At 29.3% G+C, this 27,260-nt stretch overlaps 4 protein-coding genes across 4 annotated transcripts in view; 2 read left to right on the top strand and 2 right to left on the bottom strand.

Moving 5' to 3' along the window:
- Positions 1 to 21,444, top strand: part of LOC107070654 (uncharacterized) — a 30,123-nt gene extending 8,679 nt beyond the window's left edge. Inside the window, exons 2-5 of the mRNA XM_015329062.2 lie at positions 15,253 to 15,554; positions 15,846 to 16,157; positions 17,130 to 17,843; positions 17,994 to 21,444. Of these exons, the coding sequence (XP_015184548.1) occupies positions 15,315 to 15,554; positions 15,846 to 16,157; positions 17,130 to 17,843; positions 17,994 to 18,233 (1,506 nt within the window). The 5' untranslated portion in view covers positions 15,253 to 15,314 and the 3' untranslated portion in view covers positions 18,234 to 21,444. The remainder of the gene's footprint in view (positions 1 to 15,252; positions 15,555 to 15,845; positions 16,158 to 17,129; positions 17,844 to 17,993) is intronic.
- On the bottom strand, positions 12,834 to 14,142 carry Def2 (defensin 2). Its single transcript, XM_089172997.1, has 2 exons — positions 13,949 to 14,142; positions 12,834 to 13,241 (listed from the first exon to the last, which is right to left on the bottom strand). The coding sequence occupies exons 1-2, from the start codon at positions 14,040 to 14,042 to the stop codon at positions 13,039 to 13,041; spliced, it is 297 nt and encodes a 98-aa protein (XP_089029123.1). The 5' UTR covers positions 14,043 to 14,142; the 3' UTR covers positions 12,834 to 13,038.
- Positions 21,445 to 21,707: 263 nt separating the features above from the next.
- Positions 21,708 to 23,460, bottom strand: LOC107070655 (peptidyl-prolyl cis-trans isomerase). Its single transcript, XM_015329063.2, has 4 exons — positions 23,322 to 23,460; positions 23,017 to 23,236; positions 21,969 to 22,322; positions 21,708 to 21,895 (listed from the first exon to the last, which is right to left on the bottom strand). The coding sequence occupies exons 2-4, from the start codon at positions 23,218 to 23,220 to the stop codon at positions 21,824 to 21,826; spliced, it is 630 nt and encodes a 209-aa protein (XP_015184549.1). The 5' UTR covers positions 23,221 to 23,236; positions 23,322 to 23,460; the 3' UTR covers positions 21,708 to 21,823.
- A 773-nt stretch (positions 23,461 to 24,233) lies between these two features.
- On the top strand, positions 24,234 to 27,209 carry Gbeta76C (guanine nucleotide-binding protein subunit beta-2). The gene is made up of 6 exons (XM_015329105.2): positions 24,234 to 24,459; positions 24,555 to 24,700; positions 24,802 to 25,101; positions 25,189 to 25,390; positions 25,466 to 25,682; positions 25,892 to 27,209. The coding sequence occupies exons 1-6, from the start codon at positions 24,391 to 24,393 to the stop codon at positions 25,996 to 25,998; spliced, it is 1,041 nt and encodes a 346-aa protein (XP_015184591.1). The 5' UTR covers positions 24,234 to 24,390; the 3' UTR covers positions 25,999 to 27,209.
- The last annotated feature ends 51 nt before the right edge of the window (positions 27,210 to 27,260 follow it).

Here is a 27,260-nt window from a genome sequence, read left to right as displayed (position 1 = left end):
GACTATTTTCTTTTTTTTTTTTTTTTTTGGTTTTCTCCCTCATTCTACTCTTTTCAATTTCTATCTTTATACTTTTACTTTTTCATTATCTCCATCGTAATAGTTTGAATCAAAGTAACAAATGTAATCATTGATTTTAATTCGTGATACATAGAGGGTAGAACTGTATTTTTTTTTAAGTGAAAACTTCTTTAGAATGGGTATGATTTGAAAAAAAATGTAACACGGAGCGGTAGGCGGCTATGTAACGGAGCGGTAGGCGGCTATGTAACGGAGCGGTGGGAGGCAATGAAACGGCCGCGTTTCATTAAATAAAAAGAGAATACAATTATGTTACACCAAATATTTTGTATTTGTCTCATTCTCTCGAAACTTAGTTTTTTGAAGATTTCACTTCTAACACGTGTGATCTGTACACACATATTTTATTCTTTTTTTTTGCTACAAAATTACAAACCTCCCGTCCCCCGACACCTCTCTATACAATTTCTATGGTACAGTAAAAAATTAAGAAAAAAATAAAAAAAACAACGGGGAATATATATTTGTTTTCTTTTAATACAGGTGATATTTCTGAAGTCTCCTCCACTGTTCCCTGTCGAAAAGAAATAAAGAAAATTTAGCAGTTCGGCGAACTTAACTTTTACGCTGTTCGAATAAATTTGTGTTAAAGTGTACGTAAAAACACACGGTAACGGTGGTGTTATTTACTTCACCTTGGAAACGGAGGATTCCTAAGGATGCCTTCTGCAAAATTTATTAACTCCTAAGGGACGTGTCAGATGATAGAAGAAAGAGAACCAAGAAATCGTGGGAGAACAGAAAAAGGGCGTAAAAACAGAAAATCTTTAGATATATATATGTATAGATAGCAATTTTCTCATCGAAGAAATACCAAAATAAATAAAAAAGAAAATAAAAGAAATACACGAGAGAACGAGCATTATTCTTCTTTTCATCGCATCGTCATCTCGTTGATTCCTTTTTGCTTCGTTTCGTTTCAAAACATGATCTTTCCTTTCCTAAAAACGATTAAAAGTAACGACTCGAACACACAATCGGATTTTAAAATTAAACTAACGTTCTATAGGAAAAAGTATCTTAACTCTGTTGTGATCTTCAATTGTGCCATAGAACGAGAATTATATTAAATCTTTTTCGAAAAAAAAATAAATAAATAAATAGAAAGAAGAAAGAAGAAGAAGAACACAATAAAACAAAATCTATATAGAATTTTATTTTGTCATTTCTTTAAAGTTCGATAAGCCATTGAATATTTTGTTATCACAAACGACGATAAGTTTTTTAATCAACGAGACACAAATTCCAACTTTTATCATTTTATTTGCATTCATTAACTTTGAACGAATTTTTATTACTGCAAATATAATGTGTACACGTGTTTCTTATACACACACACACACACACACACACACACACACTGTATATGTTTTTGTATGTTATTATTGTATGTTGTGATCAATGTCAGATAAAACTTTGTTCATATGTTCATTCTAATTGACGTAATTTAACATTGATTTTAATTTCATCCATTTCTATTTTGATTTGCAGTAAACGTTGCATAAAATGATCACACTTTTTCGTAAATAATAGTACACACACACACACACACACACACACACACTACACATATTGCACATAGTATGATTATATGAACGTCATCAGAGGTAGTATAATCAGAAACGTGTTCACAAATGTGTACATGAATTACGTATTATTTACATGTAACAATGATTCGTTTTCATGAGGTTGATTAATTTTCATTAATAACGAGACAAGATGTTTCATCCTCGTCAATTGCATTATGCAAATATGTTCTAAACAAGTTTTCAAATCAGCACTGACAACAACAGTATAGTATAAATGGTATTTAAATTTAGATTATCAATTGACTAATTGAAATGATTAATTATTATAGGGCTAATACTATGCTTAGAAATATTTCACCATTAAGTTCCTATATATTCGTATATCTCAATTTAAAATTGTTTATTAACAATGAGTCATGATTATCTTTGTTAGTTCGATAAGATATATATATATATATATATATATATATATATATATATATGTTTAAGAAAAAAAAAATTGGAGGAAAGAATTGTTCGAGTAAAAGTTGATTATCAAAAGGTTTTAGAAAGAAAATGGTCTTACAAGGGAGAAAATACAGGTGGGGCGGGAACATGGTTAAATTTTCTTTCATTCGTTTGATTGTCAGATCATCCAGGAGTAAAAGGAAAAGAAGAAATGGGCTTGAAGGGATTCAAGATGGAAATAAAGGTGAAATCGGTGGAAGAAGAATGGGTTATCGAGAACGTCGAATTTGAAAATGCGAAATAAATAACTGCGTGTCATGGTTTGAAATCGATTCGTCGTCCATGGAATCGTACGACATTTCACGTCGTGAATGCTTTTCTCCTGCATTGATTTTTTTCTTTTTTTTTTAATTTTATTTTGTGCAAATGGTTATAACGTGTAAAAAAAAATATCATCAAACTACTATTAAATCTTGTTCACAGTGTTGTTGTTCTATGAAAAGAAATAAAATGATTTATAAACAATAGGAAGGTGGAGGGGGGGGGGTAAAGGTATTTAGGAATTAAGTGTTACATTGATTGTCATGATCATCATGAAAATAATTAGTTCAATACGAAATAGTTAAGATTAATTTGTATATAATACAATTGTTATTTAAATTCACGTGGTATAATATGGATCAGACCTATAGTAACAAATATTTATCCTTGTTAACCCATTTTCGATGTGATACTCAAATGTATCGACAAATCATGAATATGTAATACTATATACATATATATGTATGTATTGATGATATAATAAATAAATTCGATCTTTCCTATACACGTGCACATGAGTATACGTTCATCAATTAAGGTTCTATCGAAATTATACGATAATATTGAGATTTGTAACAAAGTTTGAAACCAATTGGTAACATATTAAAAATTTCTTGAAATATACAACATAATGAAAACTTCATTATGTTAGAATACCATAGATAATTAAATTTCCAAGAGTATACATCCTAAATATCTCGTTCGATGTGTTCCATATATGAAAACATTATCGTAACGTAAATCGATAAAATTATACACTAAATTATATATAATATATATATATATATATACAGTATAAAATGAATGTTAACATTTCAATAATATATTTGTATTTTACAATAGTAAATTATGCTTGATAAAAAATACTGATATTACTGTATTATATATTACTATTTAATTATTTTATTATGTATATTATATATTTATATGTAGTATGGTATACAGGTATTATGTATTATATATATTATACCTGTAACACTTAGTAAAAATTCCACGTTGCTAGAAAGAAGAAGAATAAAAGTTAAGAAAATGAGACAAGAAAATTCACGAGAATAGATAAAGGATAAAAAGAGACCTTATTCCTTTTTTAGAAGAATCCTTACACACACATATACACATACATATATATGGATGAAAAAGGAATTGTAAAAATCGAATCTGTATTACCGATTGAAAAGTTTATAAACGATCCTATTAAACATGCTGTGTTCGAAGGGTTTTTATCAGAAAGTGGTAGCTGTTAACGAAACGACGTGTCGATGATTGGTTCGTGCTATTATACTTGAAAAGTACTTTCTAATAATGGATTTTCCAACGAACTGTAGAGATGACTATCAATTAAGGTACCTTCGAGATACCTTATCAAACCCATTCTTCTTCTTCCTTTTATACTTTTCTATGCTTCTTGATCCTAAAATATCAGAGAAGCGTCGTGGCAAAAGCAATCCGTTTGACAATCGACTTTAATTTCGTATCAGAGTTTATATTTTCGAATTTTATACGCTAATTACATTTGTGCATTTGAAAATGCATTTGAAAAAAAAAAACGGAAATTCACGATGAACACAACGGCTGTAACACGCAAAACATTTACGCGACAATTGTGAATTTAGACCTTCCTTTCTATTTTGTTTTTAATTTGTTTTTTTTTTTATTAAACTCTTAATCCCTCGTTGTACGTATTTTATTTCAATTTATTATTATTATTATTTTCTGTTTTGTTTTTTTTTTTGTTCTTTTTCAAATATATTCTTTTTTTTTTTGGTATTTTTTTTTAATTTTCTCATCCTCTTACTGTAACAACAAGGCGTGTTTCAAAGCCTTCTATTAAGCGTGCTAATTGGAACAGGTAGATATACACCATGGATTAAAAATATATATATATATTTTTTTCTCTCTCTCTTTTTCTATTGGAAATATTATAAAGGAATAAATTTGACTCGATGAGACGACTCAATCATTTTTAAATATTCTGATTTTTCCATGGGGAGCGGGGGGGGGTTGATATTTCATTTCATACGCGCAAGATGAAAAAGAACGACGACAAAATATAAATACATTTATCAATGTACAACATGTATATGTTACACCTACGTAATTGAATACCATTTTATCTAACAGTAAAGAATGTAACTCGTGACAATATGTAAATGTTAAATGAAAATCATGTGAAACGATTTTACAATTAAAAAAAAAAAAGAAAAAAAAAGAAAAAATCTATTCTTTAGGATTTAAATGCGTTTATATATCGATGTGTTAATCGATAATGTTACGCACGTGTAGGATTACTGTATAATTTATAACATTAACGTATTAAGGATGAGAAAATAATCGTTTATCCTATTGGTCGAGGAGAAATATAAATCAAGGGAGATGAAATTAATATGTACTTCAATATTTTTCTATTAATCGTTAATTACAATTCCGCCAATTGGAATTGAATTTTTCATCCTACCAAAGAGAGAGAGAGAGAAAGAGATAGAGAGATAGAAAGCTACTTCGTTTTTCTCTCTCTCTCTCTCTCTATCACTCTCACTATCTTTTTATTTTTTTCATCTTCTTTTTATTTTCATTTTCCCGAGTAGCTTCTTCGTTATAATTGACTTCGTGGTAGGAAAGGAAATTGTAGTAAATCGAGAAAAAGTGGACTGAAGCGTTTAGAAAATAAATATAAAAAAAAAAAAAAAAAAAAAAAAAAAACAGAAAAAAAGGTTCGACTTTTTAAAGCCTTCTCGAAGCTTTTTCAACGACATTTTCGAATAATCGAGTACAAGGATTATTATTATTATTATTATTATTGCTATTATTTAATATATATGTATATTAATTTAAATTGAACTAAATTGATTGGAAAATTCAGATATATATATTGATAGGGATTATATATTGGATATATCTGTTATTAATTGAAAGAGAGAGAGAGAGAGAGAGAGAGAAAAAATATACAGTCTTTATAGAAGGACATGTAATAAACGTAATTCTATCGTCCCCCTTTTCCTCTTATCGATAATCGTATTTACCGTTTGAGCGAATTTTGATTCGACGACGACGAGTTATCCCGTCTCGTTTAAAACGTTCCTGAGTTGTTTTTCTTTTTTCTATCTTTTTATTTAATTTTTTTTTTTTTTTAAGTAAAAACTTCTTTAGAATAGGAAGTGATTTGAAACACGGCGGCAATGCAACGGAGCGGCGGGCGGCGATGTAACGGAGCGGCAGGCGGCTATGTAACAGCCACAATATTTATGTTAGTAAGAAGAGAAAAAGAGACAAACATATAGGATTGAGTCTACGAAAGAATGAGACAGATAGAGTTGACTTATTTATAAATAACACTCACCATTATTTAATAGTACACAGTAGTAGTATATTATTAATAATAATAGTATACAGTAAATGTTGATTTTACAACACTTTACTTTACAAGATAATGTAATCTTTATTTGATTCGGTATAATAAGATTGAACGATTCACATACTCTTGTTACTTTTTATATGATTTGTCTTAAACTAAGATTATGTTTTATGGGAAGAAGTACTTGATGCTGTTACTGTTATCTTACCACCACGATAAAACCCCTATCTTCATGGTAACAACTACTTTGAAAACTAGTAGAAAAAGTATGTACATACACCTCTCTATACAAAGAGTATTGCAAATAAAATTCTTCCGAGAATATACGTTCTATATTTGTCGTTCTCATAGCACATAGTAAGTTACCAATCCACATATACATATATACATATATATAGGTATTTTCTCTTTTTTTTTTCTAATGGTTTATTTACCTTATCTCTTTTTTTCTTATCCAACAAATATTAGATTTCATCGACAAGAGGAATCACAATATTTTGGATTTATTTCAGTAATGGTAAACTTCATGAATTTCAAATTACTCTATCCACGAACAGAAAAAAAAAACAAAAACAAAAACAAAAACAAAACAAATAAACCAAAAGAAAGATCTCTAAAAAATAACGGATATCCGATGAATTAAAAAATACACACATTCTTATTTTATAATATATCAAATTACAATTGGATATGAAATCAATATTATATCTCAGATATTGATTTTTATACGTTCGAGAAAGATTTAATACCACGTTTTCCTTGAATCCACATACACAGTCACACACACACACAGACACACACACACGATTATTATTTCATAGCAATTCGTCTATCTCAAATATCTTCCTTAACTCGTCTTTAACGATGTACATCTCGAAAATACTCTCTCTCTCTCTCTCTCTCTCTCTCTCTTTCTCTCTCTCTTTCTCAAGAGGTACTCGTTTCTCTAACCAAGGACGTGTATGATACTATCTCATGAGAATCCACTTGGAAATACTAAATGAAACGATTATACTTGGCACGTTTACATGAGTGAATATGTAGCATCGTGTGCATTCATCGAATAAAATCTTCTCTCTCTCTTTTTTCTCTCTTTTTTTTTTTCAAAAAGAATCTTCGAAGATAAGAAATTCTACAGAAGTGCAAAAGATGAACATAAAAAAAAAGACATACGAAATACTTGACGATTAAAATTACTTTCCATTCAATTAGAATTCGAAGGGGGTGGGGTGTCCCGCCACACGTTACTGTGGCTCACAATCAGTCCGATACACACGTCTTTAAGTCATAAAATAATATTGCGATTATAAATTGAGATTATAAACTATTCTATCTTTCAAGTTGAATGAAACTGCACAAAGTGTGTAAAATTTGAATTAAAATCGATTCAGTAGTTTAAGAGTCCATTGCGGACAAACAACGTGACACCTAATTTTAAGATATTAAGATTAATTATTTTTGTTTCATCGGTTTCACAATTTTCAAATCACCCTAATTCTAAAGAAATTTTCACATCAAAAAAACATTTCTAAGATCATACAAGAGTGACACCTTTCTTATTTTCTACGTCAAATAACGTTTCGAATTTATTTAATGTAAAAAATGATGTATGCATAATTTATAGGTTCTCTCTCTCTCTCTTTCTCTGTCTCTCATTTTTATGTGTGTCTATGGTTCGAAAGTAGCGTCATCAGGTGAAAATTACGCGATTAGATTCACATCAGCTCGATGCAAGCAACCCCCACAAGTCTCTGAAGCTTGCGGTCTGGGTCACTTACTCTGCCATGCTCTCTTGAAACACGATCGATAGATACACTATCTAAAGACGCATTTGCGAACATCTCTCTCTCTCTCTCTCTCTATCTCTCTCTCTCACTCTCCTTACATCGGGTCTCTTAGTTCGTCGGATGTCATTCAATTCTATCGACGATGAAAATCCATCAGAGAATGAGCACGTAAGAATCTCTATTGTTATCCCCAAGATTCAATGCAATTCAAATCGATCGATCTATCGATAGAACTTATTTCAAATATATCATATTATCGTAATACTTGTCGAACATGAAATAAGATCTAACGTATATTATAATATATTATATTTAACTAATAATAATAATAATAATAATAATAATAATAAATTCGTGGAAGAATTAAATATTATATTACAAGTATTTTGTTGTTGTTGTTGTTGCATTATTAATATTAGGATGAAGTATAAATTTGTACGTTTGTTAAATTGATATTTTTTACTTATATATAAAATAATAATAATAATAATAATAATAATAATAATAATAATAAACTTGTGAAAGAATTAAATATCTTATTATAAGTATTTTTATTGTTGTTGCATTATTAATATTAGGATGAACCAAAACTTCTCTCGTACGTTTGTTAAATTAATATTTTTCTTTTCTACTTGCATATAAAATAAATTTTAATTGACTTCACCAAAAATATTGCACACTATCAATCTAAAATAATAAAATAAAAGCATGAACTTTTAGTTCACCATAATAATAATAATAATAATAATAATATCACGTTTGTAAATTGGTAAATATTTCACTTATACGTGGATATACCTTTTACATGTTTTTGGAGTAGTTTACTGATGTATTATTATTCTGAATATTACATTGAAATTCTAAGGTTGGGGTCACTACGTTTGAAATTCTCGAGAATTCATGCAAATTCCACTATAAATCCCTACAGTCCAATTAATTTTAGATCTATTTCCTTTAGTTACGAAAGATACTGTTGGGATTTCTCTTATTATCATTTTCAATTCTCTATGCTATAATCAAAAGAACACAATTAACAGGGACAGAGTTTACGGTGTTTCAAGTAAAGCAAACTTAAAGAGAAAGAGAGAGAGACAATGGAATGAATGAAATTGATCAAAATCTTTTAGGTTCTTTAATTTAATTAGGACACAAGATTTCGAATCATCTTATTATTGTTTAAAAAACCTTTTTTTGAAATAATCATCTTAACAAATTTAAACAAAATCACAAACTCAATGATTAATTAATTTTAATTTCGGTTATCCTCTTAAAGGTTTAAGATATTTAATATCAGTGAATGGAAATTAGAAATATAAAAAAAATAAGAAATTAAAACACTAATTTCAAATGAAAAACTCATAATTTAGAAATGCTAGAATTAAGATTGTATATGTGAGGAAAACGTAAGCGTTGATGTAAACGTTTACACCAGATGTTCAAAATGGGAACACCCCTTGGGGTTGATACAGGTATTATAACGTCGCAAGATGTTCTGTGGAATTCACTATGACATCCCTAGAGACGTTTTGATGAAATCACAGGTTAAAGAGAATTCTGACCAATCAGGCTAAGTCCTTTCTATTAAATTACAAGTGTCTCGTAATAACATTTCTCATGTTATCCCATAAGAGAAATAATTTTTTGTTGATCCTTTTAACTTTCAATTAATGCATTTCCTATCATCCTTGAAAGTTTGATAAGCCATCAAAAAAATGATTAAAGTAAGCATAGTAGAAAAACAAAAATTCTAACTAGATTATAACAATTAAATTAAAAAAGTATTAACGAACGAACGTGAGAGGGAGAGAGAGAGAGAGAGAGTGAGAGAGTGAGAGAGAAGGAGAAAAAGAAATGAAACAATTCGCAAAAGTTCTCACTTTTACGTGAGTTTAAAAACTTGGGTCCCCAACTTAACTGCAAAGTACTTTACAGGGGTGGACTGATGAGCTAGTTTCTTTTTCCGAACGATTCAGCTTTAAAATTTCCGAAGCTATTAAACGTATCGAACGGGAACCATTATTCGGCCAATCTCAGTCTTCTAACCGAACTTTAAAGTGGCCATTTCGATCTAACTTTTTTTTTGATATTTCATTTTTCAAATTCTAACAAATCAACTCAACAATTTTTCGTGAAATATGAAATGATAGTTCTTGATTTGAATCAACTATAATAAGATACAAGGAAAATGAAGTGAATTAACCATCCGTCCATCTGCCTGTCAGTTTCCCAGGAGTATGCAAATTGTATAATAAAATTATCGTATATTCTGATTGCTAAAGGAGAGAACGAATGATTTAAGGACACCATTATCATGATACGTGGTGGTATCTTCCCAAGTCTTAAGCGACGAACGATCATCTATATCGACCTTGTATTTATCATCCTAGACCTCAATTCGATGAATTTACGAGACGATATATCTCAACTTGAAGGACTGGACAACGTCAATTCGTTTCATTTGACTATTCCGAATATATAGATGTATATATATGTGTATTTCTCTTGTTGCAAGTTAAATGATACCACCACCCATCCCAACCCTTTACTCTCATATGCAAATATTTGTTTGTATTCCTTCTTCGTGCAAAATAATATTTGCAATTTAGCATTGCGAATAGTTTTTTCTTCTTCACTTATTTGTATATTCGTTGCTTGTTTGTTCGTTTTGTCGTCGAAAAAAAAAAAATATGTTTGGATAGAATACAACACGTTGGAACTATTAAATGAAAAAAGTTGATTCATTGGCAAAACCAAATGTGTCATTTCGTTGTTGCTTTACCAGAAGAGTCACAAAAGTGTAAATTTCCAGTCATTTTCAATAATAAATTGCAATTCGTGTTTTTTTTTTTTTTTTAAGGAACAATGAATGAATCTTCTCATGAACTACCCCACAAGTATGTAAAATTTGAATAATATCTGAGTCACTTTTGGTTAGAATTTTTTTATGACACCTAACGTAGCAAACATAAAAAAAAAAAAAAGAAAAAACAAAAGAAATAAAAGGCCAATGAAAATAGGAAAAATGTGCAGTTTTCCTTTGAACTGTGCACTTATTTAAGTCCTTTATTAAAAATTCTATTACGTTTCGGTCTTCTGTTCTTTCTCTTTTTACACGAAAGAGAAGAGCCTGTCTGTTCTGTCCTTTCTTTTTTTTTTTTTTAACTCTTTCTTTTTAATCTTTCTAATTTTTTTTTTTTTTTAATTCTAGTCAAAGCCAATTACGCAAGTTAATGAACCAAAAGAACAGAACAAAAAAAAGAAATGAATTGAAATTTATCTTGCAAAAAAAAACAAAAAACCAAAGGGAGATTTTAAAATATTTCTCTTCTCGTTTTACAAACATTTACCAAACGATTTTCATACATTATTATTATTATAAAAAATAAAGTGATTCGCTTTTCGCGATAAAAAAAAAAAAAGAAAATATCCAACGTTTGAAGACAAAGTTTTCACGACTGCCCCTTTTCGCAAAGATAAATGGATTATAATATAATATATAAAAAAAAAAAATCCACGCGTTTAATAAGTGTCAAAGAATCGAGGAAGAGGAGGAAGAGGAGGAGGAGGAAGAGGAGGAGGAGGACGGTCTAATGCTTTTCTCATTTTTATTTTAAGATTAAAGGGAAAACCCTCCTCTCGCCCTTATATACATACATCGATGGATTGTTCGATATGAATATGATAATAACTCTGGCTTTATTTAAACGCCAATAAACTATATCAATGAAAACAAAGGAAAAAGAAAAATGATATAATAACTTTGAATATCAAGATTTTCTTCAACACGTTGTTTCAATATTATTCGATAAAAAAAATAAACAAAAATCGCGTAAGATGGGAAAAAAATCGATTGATTCGAAATTACGAGTATCAAAATATATATATATATATATATTTTTTTTTGTTTATTTATTTATCTAACATTAAACGAAATGATATTTGTTCCACGTCACGTCACGTCAATCTTATTCAAAATATTCAATTTATTTCGTAATACATTATTAATAATTATTATAATTATTTCATTATTATTATTATAATTATCATCGTTGTGTTGTTTGTTATTCTTATTATAATTATTGTTATAATTATTGGACATATTTTGTTTTTTTTTTAGCTTTTTTGCTTGACATTTACGGATCGTAGCAAAGTTAATATCACGATACTCGTATCATATGGTTTATGTGTGTATATGTGTGTTCTATATGTTTGTCTCTGATGTTATTAGTTTATTATCATTATTATTATTATATGTTATTAGTATCAGGGGTTTATCACTTGGTTTGATAGCTTGAGGGACTTATTAACAAACTTTATAATATCAAACGGAAGTTTGATCGTTACCCTTACACCCTTCCTTTCTTCCTTCCTTCCTTCCTTCCTTCCTACCTCCACATTTCTTTCAAGGGTGGATATCATTTTACATTAATAGAATTACGTAAAATGAATTATAAATAAAAACATGTGTGCAAATCACACGTGTTAGAAGTGAAATGTTGAAAAAAAAAAACTAAGTTTTGAGAGAATAAGACGAACGAGCTTTTCGTGAACAAGTCTCTGTCTCATTCTGTCTCATTCTCTCGCAGGCTTAATCTTATATGTTTGTCTCTTTTTCTCTTTTTACTAAATATTGTGACCGTTTCATTGCCGCCTACCGCTCCGTTACATCGCCGCCTACCGCTCCGTTTCATTGTTTTCAAATCACTCCATATTCTAAAGAAGTTTTCACTTTGAAAAAAAAAAATCATTAATAATCATCGAAAACGTCGAAATGTTTTAACTATGTCAAACTATTTAAATCATCAGTCAGACGTATATAGAAGGGAAAAAAATATGAAATGAAAATTGAAAATTGAAAATCAACTATCAATCGTGACAATGCAGGGTGAATTGTAGTATCAGCAGCAGGGATGACGAAAAGGGGGATGAAAAATAAACGAGAATACTGTGCAGAGCATAGGAAAATGGTTGAAAGGACGTTTATTAATCGCTTCGTTGAACATACGGGTGGTGTGTGGTGGGTATATGCTCATTGTATTTTACGTAACGTTCAAAAAGAAAAAGAAAAAAAGAATATTGCACAGTGAAACGCAATATTACAAGGGACGGGAATGGAGCGAAAAAACAAAACAAAATGTTTTTACAAGAAAATATTCCCAATATTCACCATAAGGTAGAATCGTTTGTTAGAATAATAAATAAAATGATTAGATTTCAAGACATTTTTTGCAAATGTACGAATTATTTTATTTTCCTTTTCTTTTTCTTTTTTTTTTTTTTTTGTTCTTTTGCATCAATGCATCGCACAATACGCTATTATTACATTTTGATTAATTATTATTTATTAAATAATACAATAACTATATGAAATAATTTGTTCTATTAATTATAATAATAGTCAAATATTTCTTTTGTTATTTATGAAAAGATTGAAACCAAATGATAAACGTAGCCCATGATACGTGTCAATTAGTAAATAAAAATCGATTAGAAATAAGATGATTAATGAGATAGATTTAATTTAACTTCTGCAGAAGCATCTTCCACCTCTGCAAATACCACCTCTGCGGCCTTTGAATAAACATTTACCAGCACAAACTGCATGATTTGGTGAAACCCATCTTGAATTGAACGAAAATAAGTCGCAAGAAAACCTACGAGCTCTGACAGGAGCTAATTCCCCATTGTCATTGACATCGTCATTGACATCGTCTTCTAATGGAACTAAAAAAAAAAAACCAACCAAAATATTAACAATTAAATAAAAACAAAAACCTTTGTTATCATATTGCAATGATATCGAATTAATCATCATACGAAGATTGATCTTAAAACGAAGAAATGATTGGAGAGAAATATTACAATCAATCAAAACATTTCAATATGTTGAAATTATTCGGAAAAATCTAACATTGAAATATTGTTTCTTTATTTTTTTTTTTTTGTTAAATATTTTCTTTTCAATGCTATAATATTTTTCAATACTTTTTTTTTTTAAATGTAATTCTATAAAGTTTCATAATACGTGTTCATAGAATTTCATTAAAATACAGAAGAAGAAACACGCATGATTTTAGTTAAATAACAAGAAAATATATATCTTAATATATATAAATTACGTGTCACGTTGTTTGTCCACAATGAACTCCTAAACTACTGAACCGATTTTAATTCAAATTTTACACACTGTGTACAATTTCATCCAACTTGAAAGATAGGATAGTTTATATCTCAATTTATAATCGCAATATTATTTTATAACTTAAAGACGTGTGTATCGGACTGATTGTGAGCCACAGCAACGCGTGATGGGGCACTCCTAGTATATATATATAAATTAATTTGATCACATATTGTAATAGAAAATAAAATGAACGTTCTTCTCAGGTAAATAAAAGATAAAAGATGAAAATATAATTGAAAAAATTTACCTAAATTGTTACCAGGTTCATCGTAATCTGGTACAGCGAATGCCGAAACGTAAGCAATGAGAACGAATGATAAAATGATCACGAAAGTCTTCATGATTGTTTTTATCAAATTACAAATTGTTATATGCAAAACAATACGAAATAGTTTACTATCGAGTAAGTCAACAAAACTGTTGTGTGATCGAAAAACAATTCTTGGATTCTTTTATAGGTCTCTTCTTGTAATTTCAAACCACACGAAACATCCTAATCTAATGTTCTCTTTTTCCTCATTAATTTATTTATCTAACAAGGGTTTCCTATTCTTTTTGGTTTTATAACATTTTTAACGGAATTTCCTCGTGGTTTTCTTTTTTTTCTTTTTTTTTTTAAACGATTGATAGTGATATCTATTGTATATTTTGACCAATTATCAAATGTTAATGTCCGATTATTAACTTACCGATAACAATAGTTATGATGATGCAATAAAATGTGATTTTCCATTAAAATGGACAAATAAAAAAAAGGAAAGAACAACACTAGGGAGAGAGAAAATAACGTTAACTCGAATAATTTTCTAATCGAATGTTCACGAGAACAAATTCGATTATAAGAAACTTATGCGAACTATCGTTTTACTACGTCGTAAAATATCTTTAATATAAATTGAGAAATTCCTTTGATAAATTTAAGGAGTTTTTTTCTTTTTTTCTATTTTTTTACACCTGACCACCTGGACAACTTTAATTTCAAAAATTATTCTTCTCCTTTGATAAATAATAATTCAATTACATTGTTATGACATACATTTCATACAATTTCATACGCGTTAGGTCATATTACATCATGACACTTTTTTGTTAATAAAACAAATAATTCGCGATTAATAAAATAATATTGCGAATTATAAATTGAGATATTAACTATTCTATCTTTCAAGTTGAATGAAATTGCACACAGTGTGCACAAATTTTATTCAAATCGGTTCAGTAGTTTAGGAATCCATTGCTGACAAACACCGTGACATAACGTAATTTATATATATATATATATATATATATATATATATTAAGATTAGTTTCGATAAGTAAAAAATAGTTTTATATTTTATTATTTTCGTTAAATAAAATATAATAATAACGCGCCGACAGTTGAATTTTGGGCCTGACGAGAAAACTCAATCGAAACAGGCTGAGCCACGAACATGTTAATACAAACTATCATCACGATACCATTTAATTATACTAATTTATTAATGATCAATATTATCATAATTATATTTAATTGTGTGTCTTTTTCTATTTTGTTTTTTTTTTTATCAGATAAAAAAGAAAATAAAGAAAAAGGAACAAAGAGAGAGAGAGAGAAAGAGAGAGAGAGAGACATGAGAAGACAATCATTTGCTTCGAATTTGAGTAGCGGAAGTACAGGGGAACCGCTTATCGTCGTTGAGGAAAGTACAATTGGTGAAGAGGATGCCGAATGTCGAAGGAACGAATCCCCACCACGTTGTCTTGATCCTGATTCCCCATCCATAAATCCCTATCTTCTATCACCATGGAGGGAAACCAGAAAACATTCTTTACCAACACCACCATGTACATCCGGGATAACCGCATCCCAGGTATTATCATCTTTTACATTACAATGATAATAATAATAATAATAATAATAATTTATTTAACTAAATAATATAACAAACGTTTATTATATATTTTAAATGAATATGTAAATGTTATTACATTAATATTAATATTTCTATTGGGTTGTTCGGAAAATAATTTCATTTTTCTTTTTGTGAAAACCCTGTACTTCATACTTTTTTTTTTTTTTTTTTACAATACAATCACCAATAGTTTTTCAATTTCTAAAATCGAATGAAAAGAAAAAAAACGGATGACTTTGATTGATTAAGGTACGACGTTTGAGCGAAAGAGGAGGTGAAGGTTCGGGTCCATCGCCAAGGGAAGCAGCTTTTCTTGCTACTTTGTCTCAAGCACCACAACAACAAACCGGAAGAAGACATTCCGTAGTAACGATCTCAAGGGTACCACCAACCGTATTTGGTCGCAATCGTCGTGAATCTATTGCTGCATTTCCTTTACCTGGTGTTTCAAGGATATTACCTGGTAGACGAGATTCAACAGGGCCACCGAGCAACAGTGGTAGCACTCATAATCTTCAATTGGATATAATGGACGATATAGCAAAGATCAAAGCAAGAAAGGTAATTCAATTATGGATTTCTTTTTGATTTGATTTTCTATTCAATGAAAAATCGAGAATGCCAAACTTATCGGGCATTCGTGAGAAGGATTGGGTCGATGGGCAGCCCTGGATAGCTCGATTGGTTAAAAAGAGCAGTCGCCCGAAAAGCGAAAGATCCGTGGTGTTCGAGTCCCCGGGCCCAGTCAGTCCAGCGATCCAATTTTGTTCACGAATCCCACATAATTGTATACAGGAGAAGAAAAAAAATGGTTATAAAATGTTCAACGAGAGTTTAAAATGATATGATATATAATATAAAAGATAAAAGATCAAGGAAGTAAGGAATGATAAAATAACACGTAGAGGAATAATATACGCGTTCATAACGTGTAGAAGAGAGAGCGTCATTACGTATAATTTATTTTACTACTCGCAGAAGTGATTCTCTCAGAGCAGTTATCCTCTCTACTAAAGCTGCACACTTAAAGCGAGTTTCAAAGTGTCCCTGGCATACGTTTTAGTAAAGTAGATACACGACGAATAAGATACTTCCGAACAAGTAGAAAGAATAATTATCCGGGATTACGTTAAAACGAGATGACACTAGCTTAGTTAATTGCAAGTAACTCTACGAGTGTTGTTTCTTCCTTCATCTTATGTAAATTACTTTTCTCTTAAAGTAAAAAAAAAAAAAAAATCAGAAGAATAAGAAGATGATTATATAAAACACGTTCGTAGGATAAAAACTTGTAGATTGTCAATCATTGTGTCAAATGAAATAAATGTCGTTTAGAGTTTGCTATCAATTCAAATATTATTATTGTTAGTTCAAAGAAAAAATTTCAATTGTTCTTGTATGTATGTAAAAAAAAAAAAAAAAAAAAAAAACAAACAAAGAAACAAACGAGTTAACGTCAAATCAATCTAAATACTTTTTGTCGAGATAACTCTCTCGTTTCAAAGGGTACAATTTAAACTTTGTGCGTTACAGGTACGTTTGAAAATGTTCAAAACACCGTCACGTGAATGCGTTTATGAGATTCAACCTATGGAAGGTGATAGTTCAAGTCAACATTATACTCAATATCAAAAACGACGATTTTCCGAATTTCAAATGCCCACGACAATATCACCGAGTACAAATTCATCGATAAAAAGACGAGTTTCCGAAGTAACAAGGTTACCAACTGAAATGATAGCCAGTACTACATCAGCGGCTGGTATCGTTTGTTCTAATACCGATTTGATATCGATCTTAAGTTCATTGACATCATCGGCAACGGAAATAAACAGATGTGGGGAGGAAAGTTCATCGGTGTCATTTAGAGATGATGCCACTGGCAAGTCAAGTTGGTCGAGCAAAACCACAGAACAAAAACGTAACAAATTGAAAAGCTCACGTTCGAACAGTTTTGACGTATCAATTTTACATGGTACAAATAGCAAACAAACTAGTCCCGGTACAAAATCAACAGCTTCTTCGATAATGGGACCGTCAAATTGGTTTACCAAACGACATCAACCAATGTGCAAGAAACAAAAGAGCGCGGAATCTGCCCTACCAAATTTATCTTTTAAATTTGACAAATCTAAAGTGGTTCGTGCGGTAAAAGATACTTTAAACAAATCACCACCAACTAAGGATAACGAAACGAGACACAAAGTCGTTTGGGATGATACAAGTGGTACCAAAGTTGACGCACAAGTGAGTACTTTGTTAAATATTACGTTGTCAAGTATGAAATGGGACAAAATCTAATTCAATTATGTACATTTTTTGCCCCATTTCATAATTAACAACCTAATAATACATTTTACTTTCATTTCTTTATAAATATTTATATTATTTTGTCAGGTTCTTGGCAGTGCAATAGAAAAAATTTTAACCGCACAAAGAGGAAATGACGCGGAATCAGGTGGTACGTCCAATGGAAAACCTTCGGTTTCACCTAACAAATCGAGATCTGGAAAAATGACAACTTGGTTTTCATCGGGTGGTGGTGGTGGTGGTAGTGGTAATAAGGAACAACAAGAACAGACTGAATCATGCGAGGCCTCCATTTGTTCCTCTCTTAAGGATCTTTTCGTAAAGTAGTTTATACGTAACGGTCTACTCGTTCCTTGTATCTCGTCATTCGAATTAATCTATCATTCTCCTCCTCCTCCTCCTCCTCCTTCTCCACCACCTCAACTATCTTCTCTCTCGTTGTATTGTATTATATTTATGTACATTTAATCAAACGATAGAATTTGATGATAGGAAATGTGTTATTTAAATTGTGATTAATCCATTTTTTTAAAAAGGCAGACAACTATTATTGCATTTTTTAATCCATTTTATATATATATATACATATATACACACACATATATATATACTCTTGTTAGAATGAAATGTTAGTCTAGGAAAAAGAGACTTATGTTTTTAAATTTAGAAAAGTGTATGTCTAGTTCAGGGATATGATAATAATTGACAATCTATGAGATTCATGTAAATTTTGTTCCCCTTTTATAGTTTTGATTGGAATCTTTACAAAATCTTATGATATCAAAATAATATAGAAAAAAAAAAAATATATAATTTTATCGATCCTATTACAATCGTGTTATCGTATCATAAATCAATGAGAGAAAAATGACATATTTATTCAAAGACAACAAATGAATGAACAATTAAAAAGTGCATGTGATCATCGTATTCCAATTTACCAATGTTTTACGTATGTATAAGACTTTAATGTGCAAAAATGGCATATGTATATTAGAACTGCTTATTCCGTGAACTGTTAGAGAAAAAAAAAGAAAAAAGAAAAAAGATAAAAAAAAAAACGAAACAGATTAGAAAAATTACATCTCATGTGTATCGATGAAATTCTTGCCGATGTTTCTTTCATATTCGTGTTAACTCTTTGGGGGACGACACGGTGGGATTAAAAGTGTCCCACCTTTTTTGATACACCATAATGCACGGTGGGGACGACATTTTTAGTCCCACCTCGAAATATTATTGCAATAGTTATTACACACGCTCGTAAGTTTATATTTCGTCTTATTTACGCAAAACAATTGATTATTTTATGTTTTTACATTATGTTATATATTTATTCATAAAAAATATACCAATTTAGTTTCATTTAAAAAAACTTCATCAAATTTCTCTATGCAACATTGAGCTGGCTATTTTATTATCTACAATTCTATCCTGCAAAGAATTAATTTCAATAATAAAAATAAATTAATGTAAATAAAAAGAAAACTACCCATTATATATCGTCTTATCGATAAAAAAAAAAAAAAAAAAAGAAAAAAAAAACAACAAGAAAATGATAAAAAAACGAAAGATTTGCAATCTTACAAACGTCGTTTTAAATCTACAAACTTAAAATGATGGTTGAGATATCATTAAATTTCTGTTAATAATAATAATAATAATAATAATTTGAAAAAGATAATATTTTGAAATGTATGAAATAAAAATGAAAGAAATTACATATAAGCCGATATATGTAGATTGCTTTAAAATAAATGAATCATTTATGTCGTTAAAATGAATTATAATGGAGGTAGTATTCTGTACTATTCACTGCATACTATTCTACATTGAACGAGGACAAATGACTCATTAATAATCATACTATTCTAAGCAAAGTCACCTAACATGTCTTGTGCATAACAATGACTATTGCACTGAATAATACCTATATATATATATATATTATGTGCATACATAATAATATGCGTTCACCTTTGCGGGCCAAAGGTTTATTAAATAATTGTAATATATTATATACTTATTTATAAAATATAAGAAAAGAATATATGATCTAATTTTAATATAATATTATGGGAATTGTATGCAAGTTGTATGTTATTATATATGTAAATTCAATTAGGTTATCAGATTACCAGAAAGTGTTTAATGTCATACCCCCCGCCCCTCCCCAAAAAAATATATTGTAATTATCTATATAAGATAGATTATCTATTAAAAAGAAAAATAAAGACTAATAGAAAATCGTAAAAATGATAGCGAACTCTATCAAATAAAAAAGTAACAAAGTTATATATATATATATATACTAGGAGTGCCCCGTTACGCGTTGCTGTGACTCACAATCAGTCCGATACACACAATAATTCGCAATAAAATAATATTGCGAATTATAAATTGAGATATAAACTATCCTATCTTTCAAGTTGGATGAAACTGCACACAGCGTGTAAAATTTGAATTAAAATCGGTTTAGTAGTTTAGGAGTTCATTGCGGACAAACAACGTGACACGTAATTTATATATATTAAGAAGAAGATATATAAATATATATATAATATTATTTTCAGCAAACAGACCTTAAATTATTTTAATAGAAATTATCTATGACGACGAATGGAACAAGAGATTAATTGTAAATATATTAGATAAATGTAACTTGAGTATTATTATACCAAGAACTACATGTTTCTTTCTCTCTGTATCAATGTTGAGAAATAATTGCAATGAGATTATCGAATTATAAATCTGAATAATAAAAATCTTATCTGATCTATATGTATATATTTTATCCTTCAATATATCTAATCTTTGCATAATCTAATATTATTTTTGTATCCATTTAACAGATTATATATATATATATCATGGTCAAAGATCAAAATCAGATCAAATGATATACATCTCATAGATTTCTGAGAACAATTTTATTTTACAGAAATCGGAACTATTCAAACTGTTGCATCTACATTTTTTTTTTTGTTTCTTTTTTTATTTCGACGCTGGTGCTCTCTACAAGAAATTTCAAATAACTCACAATTTAATGTCTGCTTTTATATAGTTGTCCTCTAACAATCAAGTAAATATCGATTATTATTATAATACGACACCACCATCACACGTTATACAAGGGATTAATTTGATACGTATCAAAATTGACATTTATAATATACTGAAAATGAAAAAAAAATTACGACGAATAAATCTAGAAAATAATCATCAAATGCAAAAGCACAATAAAAAGAAAATCTGATATGATATTGATCGATACTGTAGATAATAATGCATCGTTAAAAAAATACAGTATTAACTAATTGTTCTAATAAAAAATAAAAATATTATTTTTAATGTTAAAATGAAAAAAGAAATCAATGGCATAGAAGAATTACTGTAAACGTACGAGATGAACACTTTTCTTTTAATAATACATCATGCATATAGATCAACATTTTTTTTTTTTTTTTTTTTACGGAAGAATGTGGATTTGACATTATTATAATGTGAGATGTGTCACTTACAAAAATACAGGTCGTCATCATCAAACACGTTCGTACAAATAAATACAGAAAATAAATCAAAGAGGATATGTATAATCTACACATTTACTGAAAATTTCATCAAATTCATCTAACTTTGTCACCCACAAATTGTATATATATATATACAATGACTGTAGTTATCAAATGGATGCAATTTCTTTCTTTTACTTGCAAGTTGTATTATTTTTCATTAATAGGAGATTAAATGCATTGTGGCAAATTGGAAATAAGGGTGACATTTAGAGAGAAAAAAAAAAAAATATATATATATATATATTATTAAGGTTAATAATAAAGACGTTAATATTTGCAACAGCTAAACAAAAATGTAGTCATTACAGTAGCTAGTCTCAATACAGTAGCTAATCAAACGATCTACAATTGTCCACAATCCTGTATCACAAGCTTTTTAGATGTTTGTCCGCTTTGCGAACCCACAGCTTCCATCTAAAACGAAACTTGGTAAGTCTATTTCAAATATTATCTGAAAAAAAAAACAAAAAAATAACGTAGTTTTTACCTTCCTAACAACATCGATTCCTTCGATGACTTTTCCAAAGACAACGTGCCTGCCATCAAGCCAACTGGTCTTTCCACTAGTAATGAAAAATTGGCTACCATTGGAATCAGGTCCAGCATTCGCCATAGAAAGTGTACCAGTTTCCGTGTGTTTCAAAGTAAAATTTTCATCTTCAAACCTATTTCCATAAATTGATTTACCACCAGTGCCATTATGGTTAGTAAAGTCACCACCTTGACACATAAAATTAGGGATCACTCTGTGGAAGCTGCTATTTTTATAACCAAAACCTTTCTCTCCTGTACAGAGAGCCCTGAAGTTCTCAGCAGTTTTAGGAACTATGTCGGATCTCAACTAAAACAATATCATTAATATATTATACAATAAATAAATAAATATATATATTTATATATGTGTAATCCTAAATGAATTCATTGTTTACACTGGTACCTTACAAATGATAAAATACAAGGTGAAAAAAATCTTGATAATTTAATTACAAAGTTAAAATTATAATTTATTGTTATATCTTCTTATTTGATAACTGTAAAAAGAATGAGGAAAAAGAAAGGAAAAAAAAGATCCTGATTGAAAAATGTTCATATGTATGTCAGCTGTCGTCTATCTCATCTTAATGACTATACAAATAAGGAAATAAATCTTATGAGGTATGAAATACTTTAGTGATTGAATAGACGAGTGGAAAATTTTATTATAATCTATGATAGGTACAAGGAAGGAAGTCAGGGTCGAGGAGAAGAAATAAATGACGAAAACATTGGAATAAGATAATTAATCAGAAGAAAAAAAAGAACGAAAAATTCCTAAATATTTTCAACACAAATATAATAAATAGATGATCATAATTAACAATGATAAGAAGAAAAACTTTAGATAGATTAATTAATAACCGGAAATAACGTTTTGATAATTAGAACCGGCTTTATAAGTAAAAAGCAAGATGGCCAACAACCATGCTGAAAATTTGCTAAGGAAATTTTCGCAAAGTAATAATTTGAGAATTTAATGGATACATTTTTTTCCTTACCTCCATGACGATACGGCCCAAGGGCTTATCGTCAGCAACTACGTCGAAATAAACTCTTGGCAAACTCATTTTCTTCGCAACTTTAGCAAAATTTCGCACAAACGTAACCGGGAACGCTCGACTCGGGCGGGCGGTGGCTCGCAAATGGCACGTATGGCTGAAAGTCAAATCAATTGACAGCCGGCAGATCGATCTCAACGCCATTTCTGTACGTTTCTATCTACGGAAATCGACATTAATAGGAACAATCTTACAATATTAATTCAAATTAATTCAATTAAATGATTTTTCAAACAAGCCCTTACTGTTTTTATCTATTATTGTGTAATAAAAATATCAGACAGTATATAAACGGTTATCGAAAAGATGGATGCACCACTCGTTTCGATTTCAACCAATCGAAATACGAGAATGTCAAATTTGTAATTTCCAAGTCAAACGACTTAACAATATATAAACAATTAAATAATAATTAATATACCTAAAAAATCTTAAATATGCATAAGAAATACATAGAATTAATATATATGCACTGGATTTTTTCTACAGAAATTTTTTAATAAAATAGGTTAGCATACTTATATAATTTGACATTATATAAGCTTGGTTGATAAAGTCAGAATCTGTAATACCATACGTACTCGCCGGTAAATACAAATTTCTACTTTATCAACTAATTCAAAATGAAAATCGAATAAAAAATCGAATTGTGTAATAGTAATAATAAAATAAAAACAATATGCAATATTTTCACATGTTTCTTTAGAAGCCAAAGGAAAAGTATCGAATAATAAATAAATCAGGATATTTAATACTGATGATATCGATATTGCTATATTCGTATCTTTTTTTCAATGTTTAAATAATAATTCAATTTAAATATGCGTATTATTATAAATGTTTTTGTTTAAATAATCCAAACGATTTGAAACTGAACATATTAATTGACATTAATAAAATAAATTGATATAGCTTTTGATTCTATTTGTAATCTAATCATGAAGTTTCTCAATTAAACATATTTATCCAATTTAGTTATCTGAATAAGTATGATATAGGATTCTCCATAAAAATCTATAGATATTGCAATAAGGGTTACTGTACATGTAGGTAATTAAGTTATCTCTATGAGCCAAGCTAATGCTCAACAAATAGGATTAATTATTAGTTTTAATACGATTACTAGGGCAGCAGGCTAGATACCTCTGTGGCTTCTTTTTCGTTTAGACAGAAAATCACTGCGTATTGTTCATCGTACAGTTGTTCATCGACAAGCTTTTCGTTTCTAACTGAGTACTCTTAATTTTTAGTATTCTCGAGTTTCCAGCTTCTTCTATAACAATTTCATTTTAATATTATTAATAATAAGACAAAATGGGTAAGGACGATCCAGAAACAGCAGCCTTGAAAAAGGAATTGGAGGATCTTATCAACAAGTGCAAGGTTTATTATTAATTCAAATTATTTCACATGTTGTCTGTTTCCTCTATTTCTCTCTTTTGTTTTTCTTGTTCTATTCATGGCAATTGTTTTTACAGGAGGATCAAAAGAAACAACAGGACACTACTTTAGAAGAAGCTTGCGCTAGCGTGGCTGATGCTCCAAAAGTCAAATTATCTACGAAGAAATTACTTAAAGGGCACATAAATAAGGTGAACTCGGTGCATTTCAGTGGAGACAGCAGGTCTGTAATAAATTCCGATAGTCACAATTATTATACAAATTAAACAGACACATATTTCCATCTACCATCAATAGATCTCATTTTGAATTTGTTGATTGTAGACATTGCGTCACAGGATCGTTGGATGGAAAATTAATTATTTGGGATTCCTGGACTGGAAACAAAGTACAAGTTATACCATTGCGATCAGCTTGGGTGATGTCGGTAGCTTTTGCACCATCTGGTAATTTCGTTGCTTGCGGTGGAATGGATAACATGTGTACCGTTTACGACGTTAACAATCGTGATTCTACCGGTTCTGCTAAAATTGTTCGAGAGTTGCTCGGTTACGAAGGATTTCTCTCGTCCTGTAGATTTTTAGAAGATAAAAGAATTATTACTGGTTCTGGCGATATGAAAATGTAAAAATATATCTTATGATTTTCATTAGGCCTTTTGTTTATCTTCTTACTAAATGTCTCATCTTATTATTCGTTATTGAATTTCAGTTGTATATGGGATCTCGAAGCAAATAAAAAAACAACAGATTTTTGTGCACACGCAGGAGACGTTGTTAGCATAAGTCTTTCACCAGATGGTAACACTTATGTAACTGGTTCAGTCGACAGGACTTGCAAACTTTGGGATTTGCGAGAGGAGACTGCTAAACAAACGTTCTTTGGACACGAAGCTGATGTTAATTCCGTTTGCGTAAGTAATTATAATTAAAATTATTCTTGATTTTGTTATAATGACTCTTAATCTAATTGACAAATATTTGTACAGTATCATCCTTCGGGAAATGGTTTCGTAACAGCATCAGAAGATAAAACTGCTAGACTGTGGGACTTCAGATCCGATCAACAATTAGCAACATTCAAACCACCAAATTCAAATCCAGGATTTACATCATGCGGATTATCGCTCAGTGGTAGATTCATATTTTGTGGAAGCGACGATAATTCTATTCACATATGGGATACCTTGAAGAATCAACATAATGGTAAATGAATTATTTATCTGTATAAAACAAATAGTATATTATTCACCTAGGAAGGTAAAGTAAGAAATGTCTCAGAGCACAATTACATGCGCTCTGAGACATTTCTTATTTATCGCTCAAGGTGAGTAGACTTTTTTTCTACTAAATAGTTATTACTACTATTAAGAAAAATTGTATAATTGATTTTTTGTTTGTCTTATATTTTAAAGGTGTTCTATCAGGTCATGATAATAGAGTAACATCGCTCAGTGTTACTAACAACGGTATGGCAGTGGCCAGTTGCTCTTGGGATCAAAATGTTCGAATTTGGGTATAAAAATTAATTGAGAGATAAATAGTTATTGCCAGTGCTTACAACGAAAAAAAGAAATAAGATCATAAATACGAAAAAAAAACAAATTACTAAGAGATTCGAAAAATAGAAATTATTAACAATTTGAAATTGTTTGATAATTGCACATACATATTCTTGAAAGATACAATAACGATTATTTTCAGAGTTCTTGTTACGATCAAAATAATTTACAAAGTAATCGATCGATAATAGGTGTGTTTATGTTTATACCAAGAGAAGAAACTACATTTCTTATAATTTAGTTTAATAATTTAGTTAATTTCGTGTACTAATCAATACATACATATAAATATTTGGTGACTTTTAGAAGAAGAAGAAGAAGAAGAAGAAATATAATTTATGTTATAACGCATTAATAAGTTTTAACATTTCTAATACAAATGACCATTTATAGAATTTCATTGACAAAATTTAAATGTCCTAAGTGAAAACGTTTAATACTAATCGTGTGTGTTTCCATGCGAAACGCGCGTATTTTATATATATATATATATTTATTTAATCACAAAGTGGAACAATTTAACGATCATTATTAAAATAAAAATGAAAAAAAAAAAAATAAGAAAAAAACAATATATAATTAGAGAAATAATTTGAATCGTGAAAAGGAAATATTTTTAAATGAAATAAAATGAAAAAAGAAATATTTTCAAAGTATATTCGTATCAATTCGTAATTTGTAGAAATATTCTTGTTGTGATGATAAAAAATTGCAATAAAAAAGTACATTTGGAATAAAATTACTTTCTCGTTTTGTTTCTTATGAGTAGATAAAAATATATATATATATATATATCGTTTAAAATAAATCATTCGATATTGTAATGATAAAATTGTCATTGTCTTTTTTTTCTTTTTATTATTTCTACAACGTGCACATTACACGAATCTTCAAATCAATGCTGCAGAATATTGTGTATTTTGAAGAAATATATTGTATTGTATTATTTAGAAATGCAATTCATTAAGATTTGGTGTTTATTAGGCGCGAAGCACAGAAGTCAAAAATACTTTGCCCCATTTTGGACATATATATATATATAGGAAACTTATTGTGCAAATATATCCATATGGAGATTTTCTTTTGTATAAATTTCAAACCTAGGCCACCGGCTATGTTGATGCCGAAAAAAAAAATCATTTCTAAATATAATAAACGTATATATTATTAATTTATAGAGCTTCATTTTTGTTTTTGTTTGTTTGTTTGTTTCTTTCTTTCT

This window comes from Polistes dominula, unplaced genomic scaffold, assembly GCF_049000335.1.
Source record: "Polistes dominula isolate Pdom_NZ unplaced genomic scaffold, Pdom_raw_medaka contig_22, whole genome shotgun sequence".
Taxonomy (NCBI): domain Eukaryota; kingdom Metazoa; phylum Arthropoda; class Insecta; order Hymenoptera; family Vespidae; genus Polistes; species Polistes dominula.
This window is presented reverse-complemented; position numbering and strand designations above follow the sequence as displayed.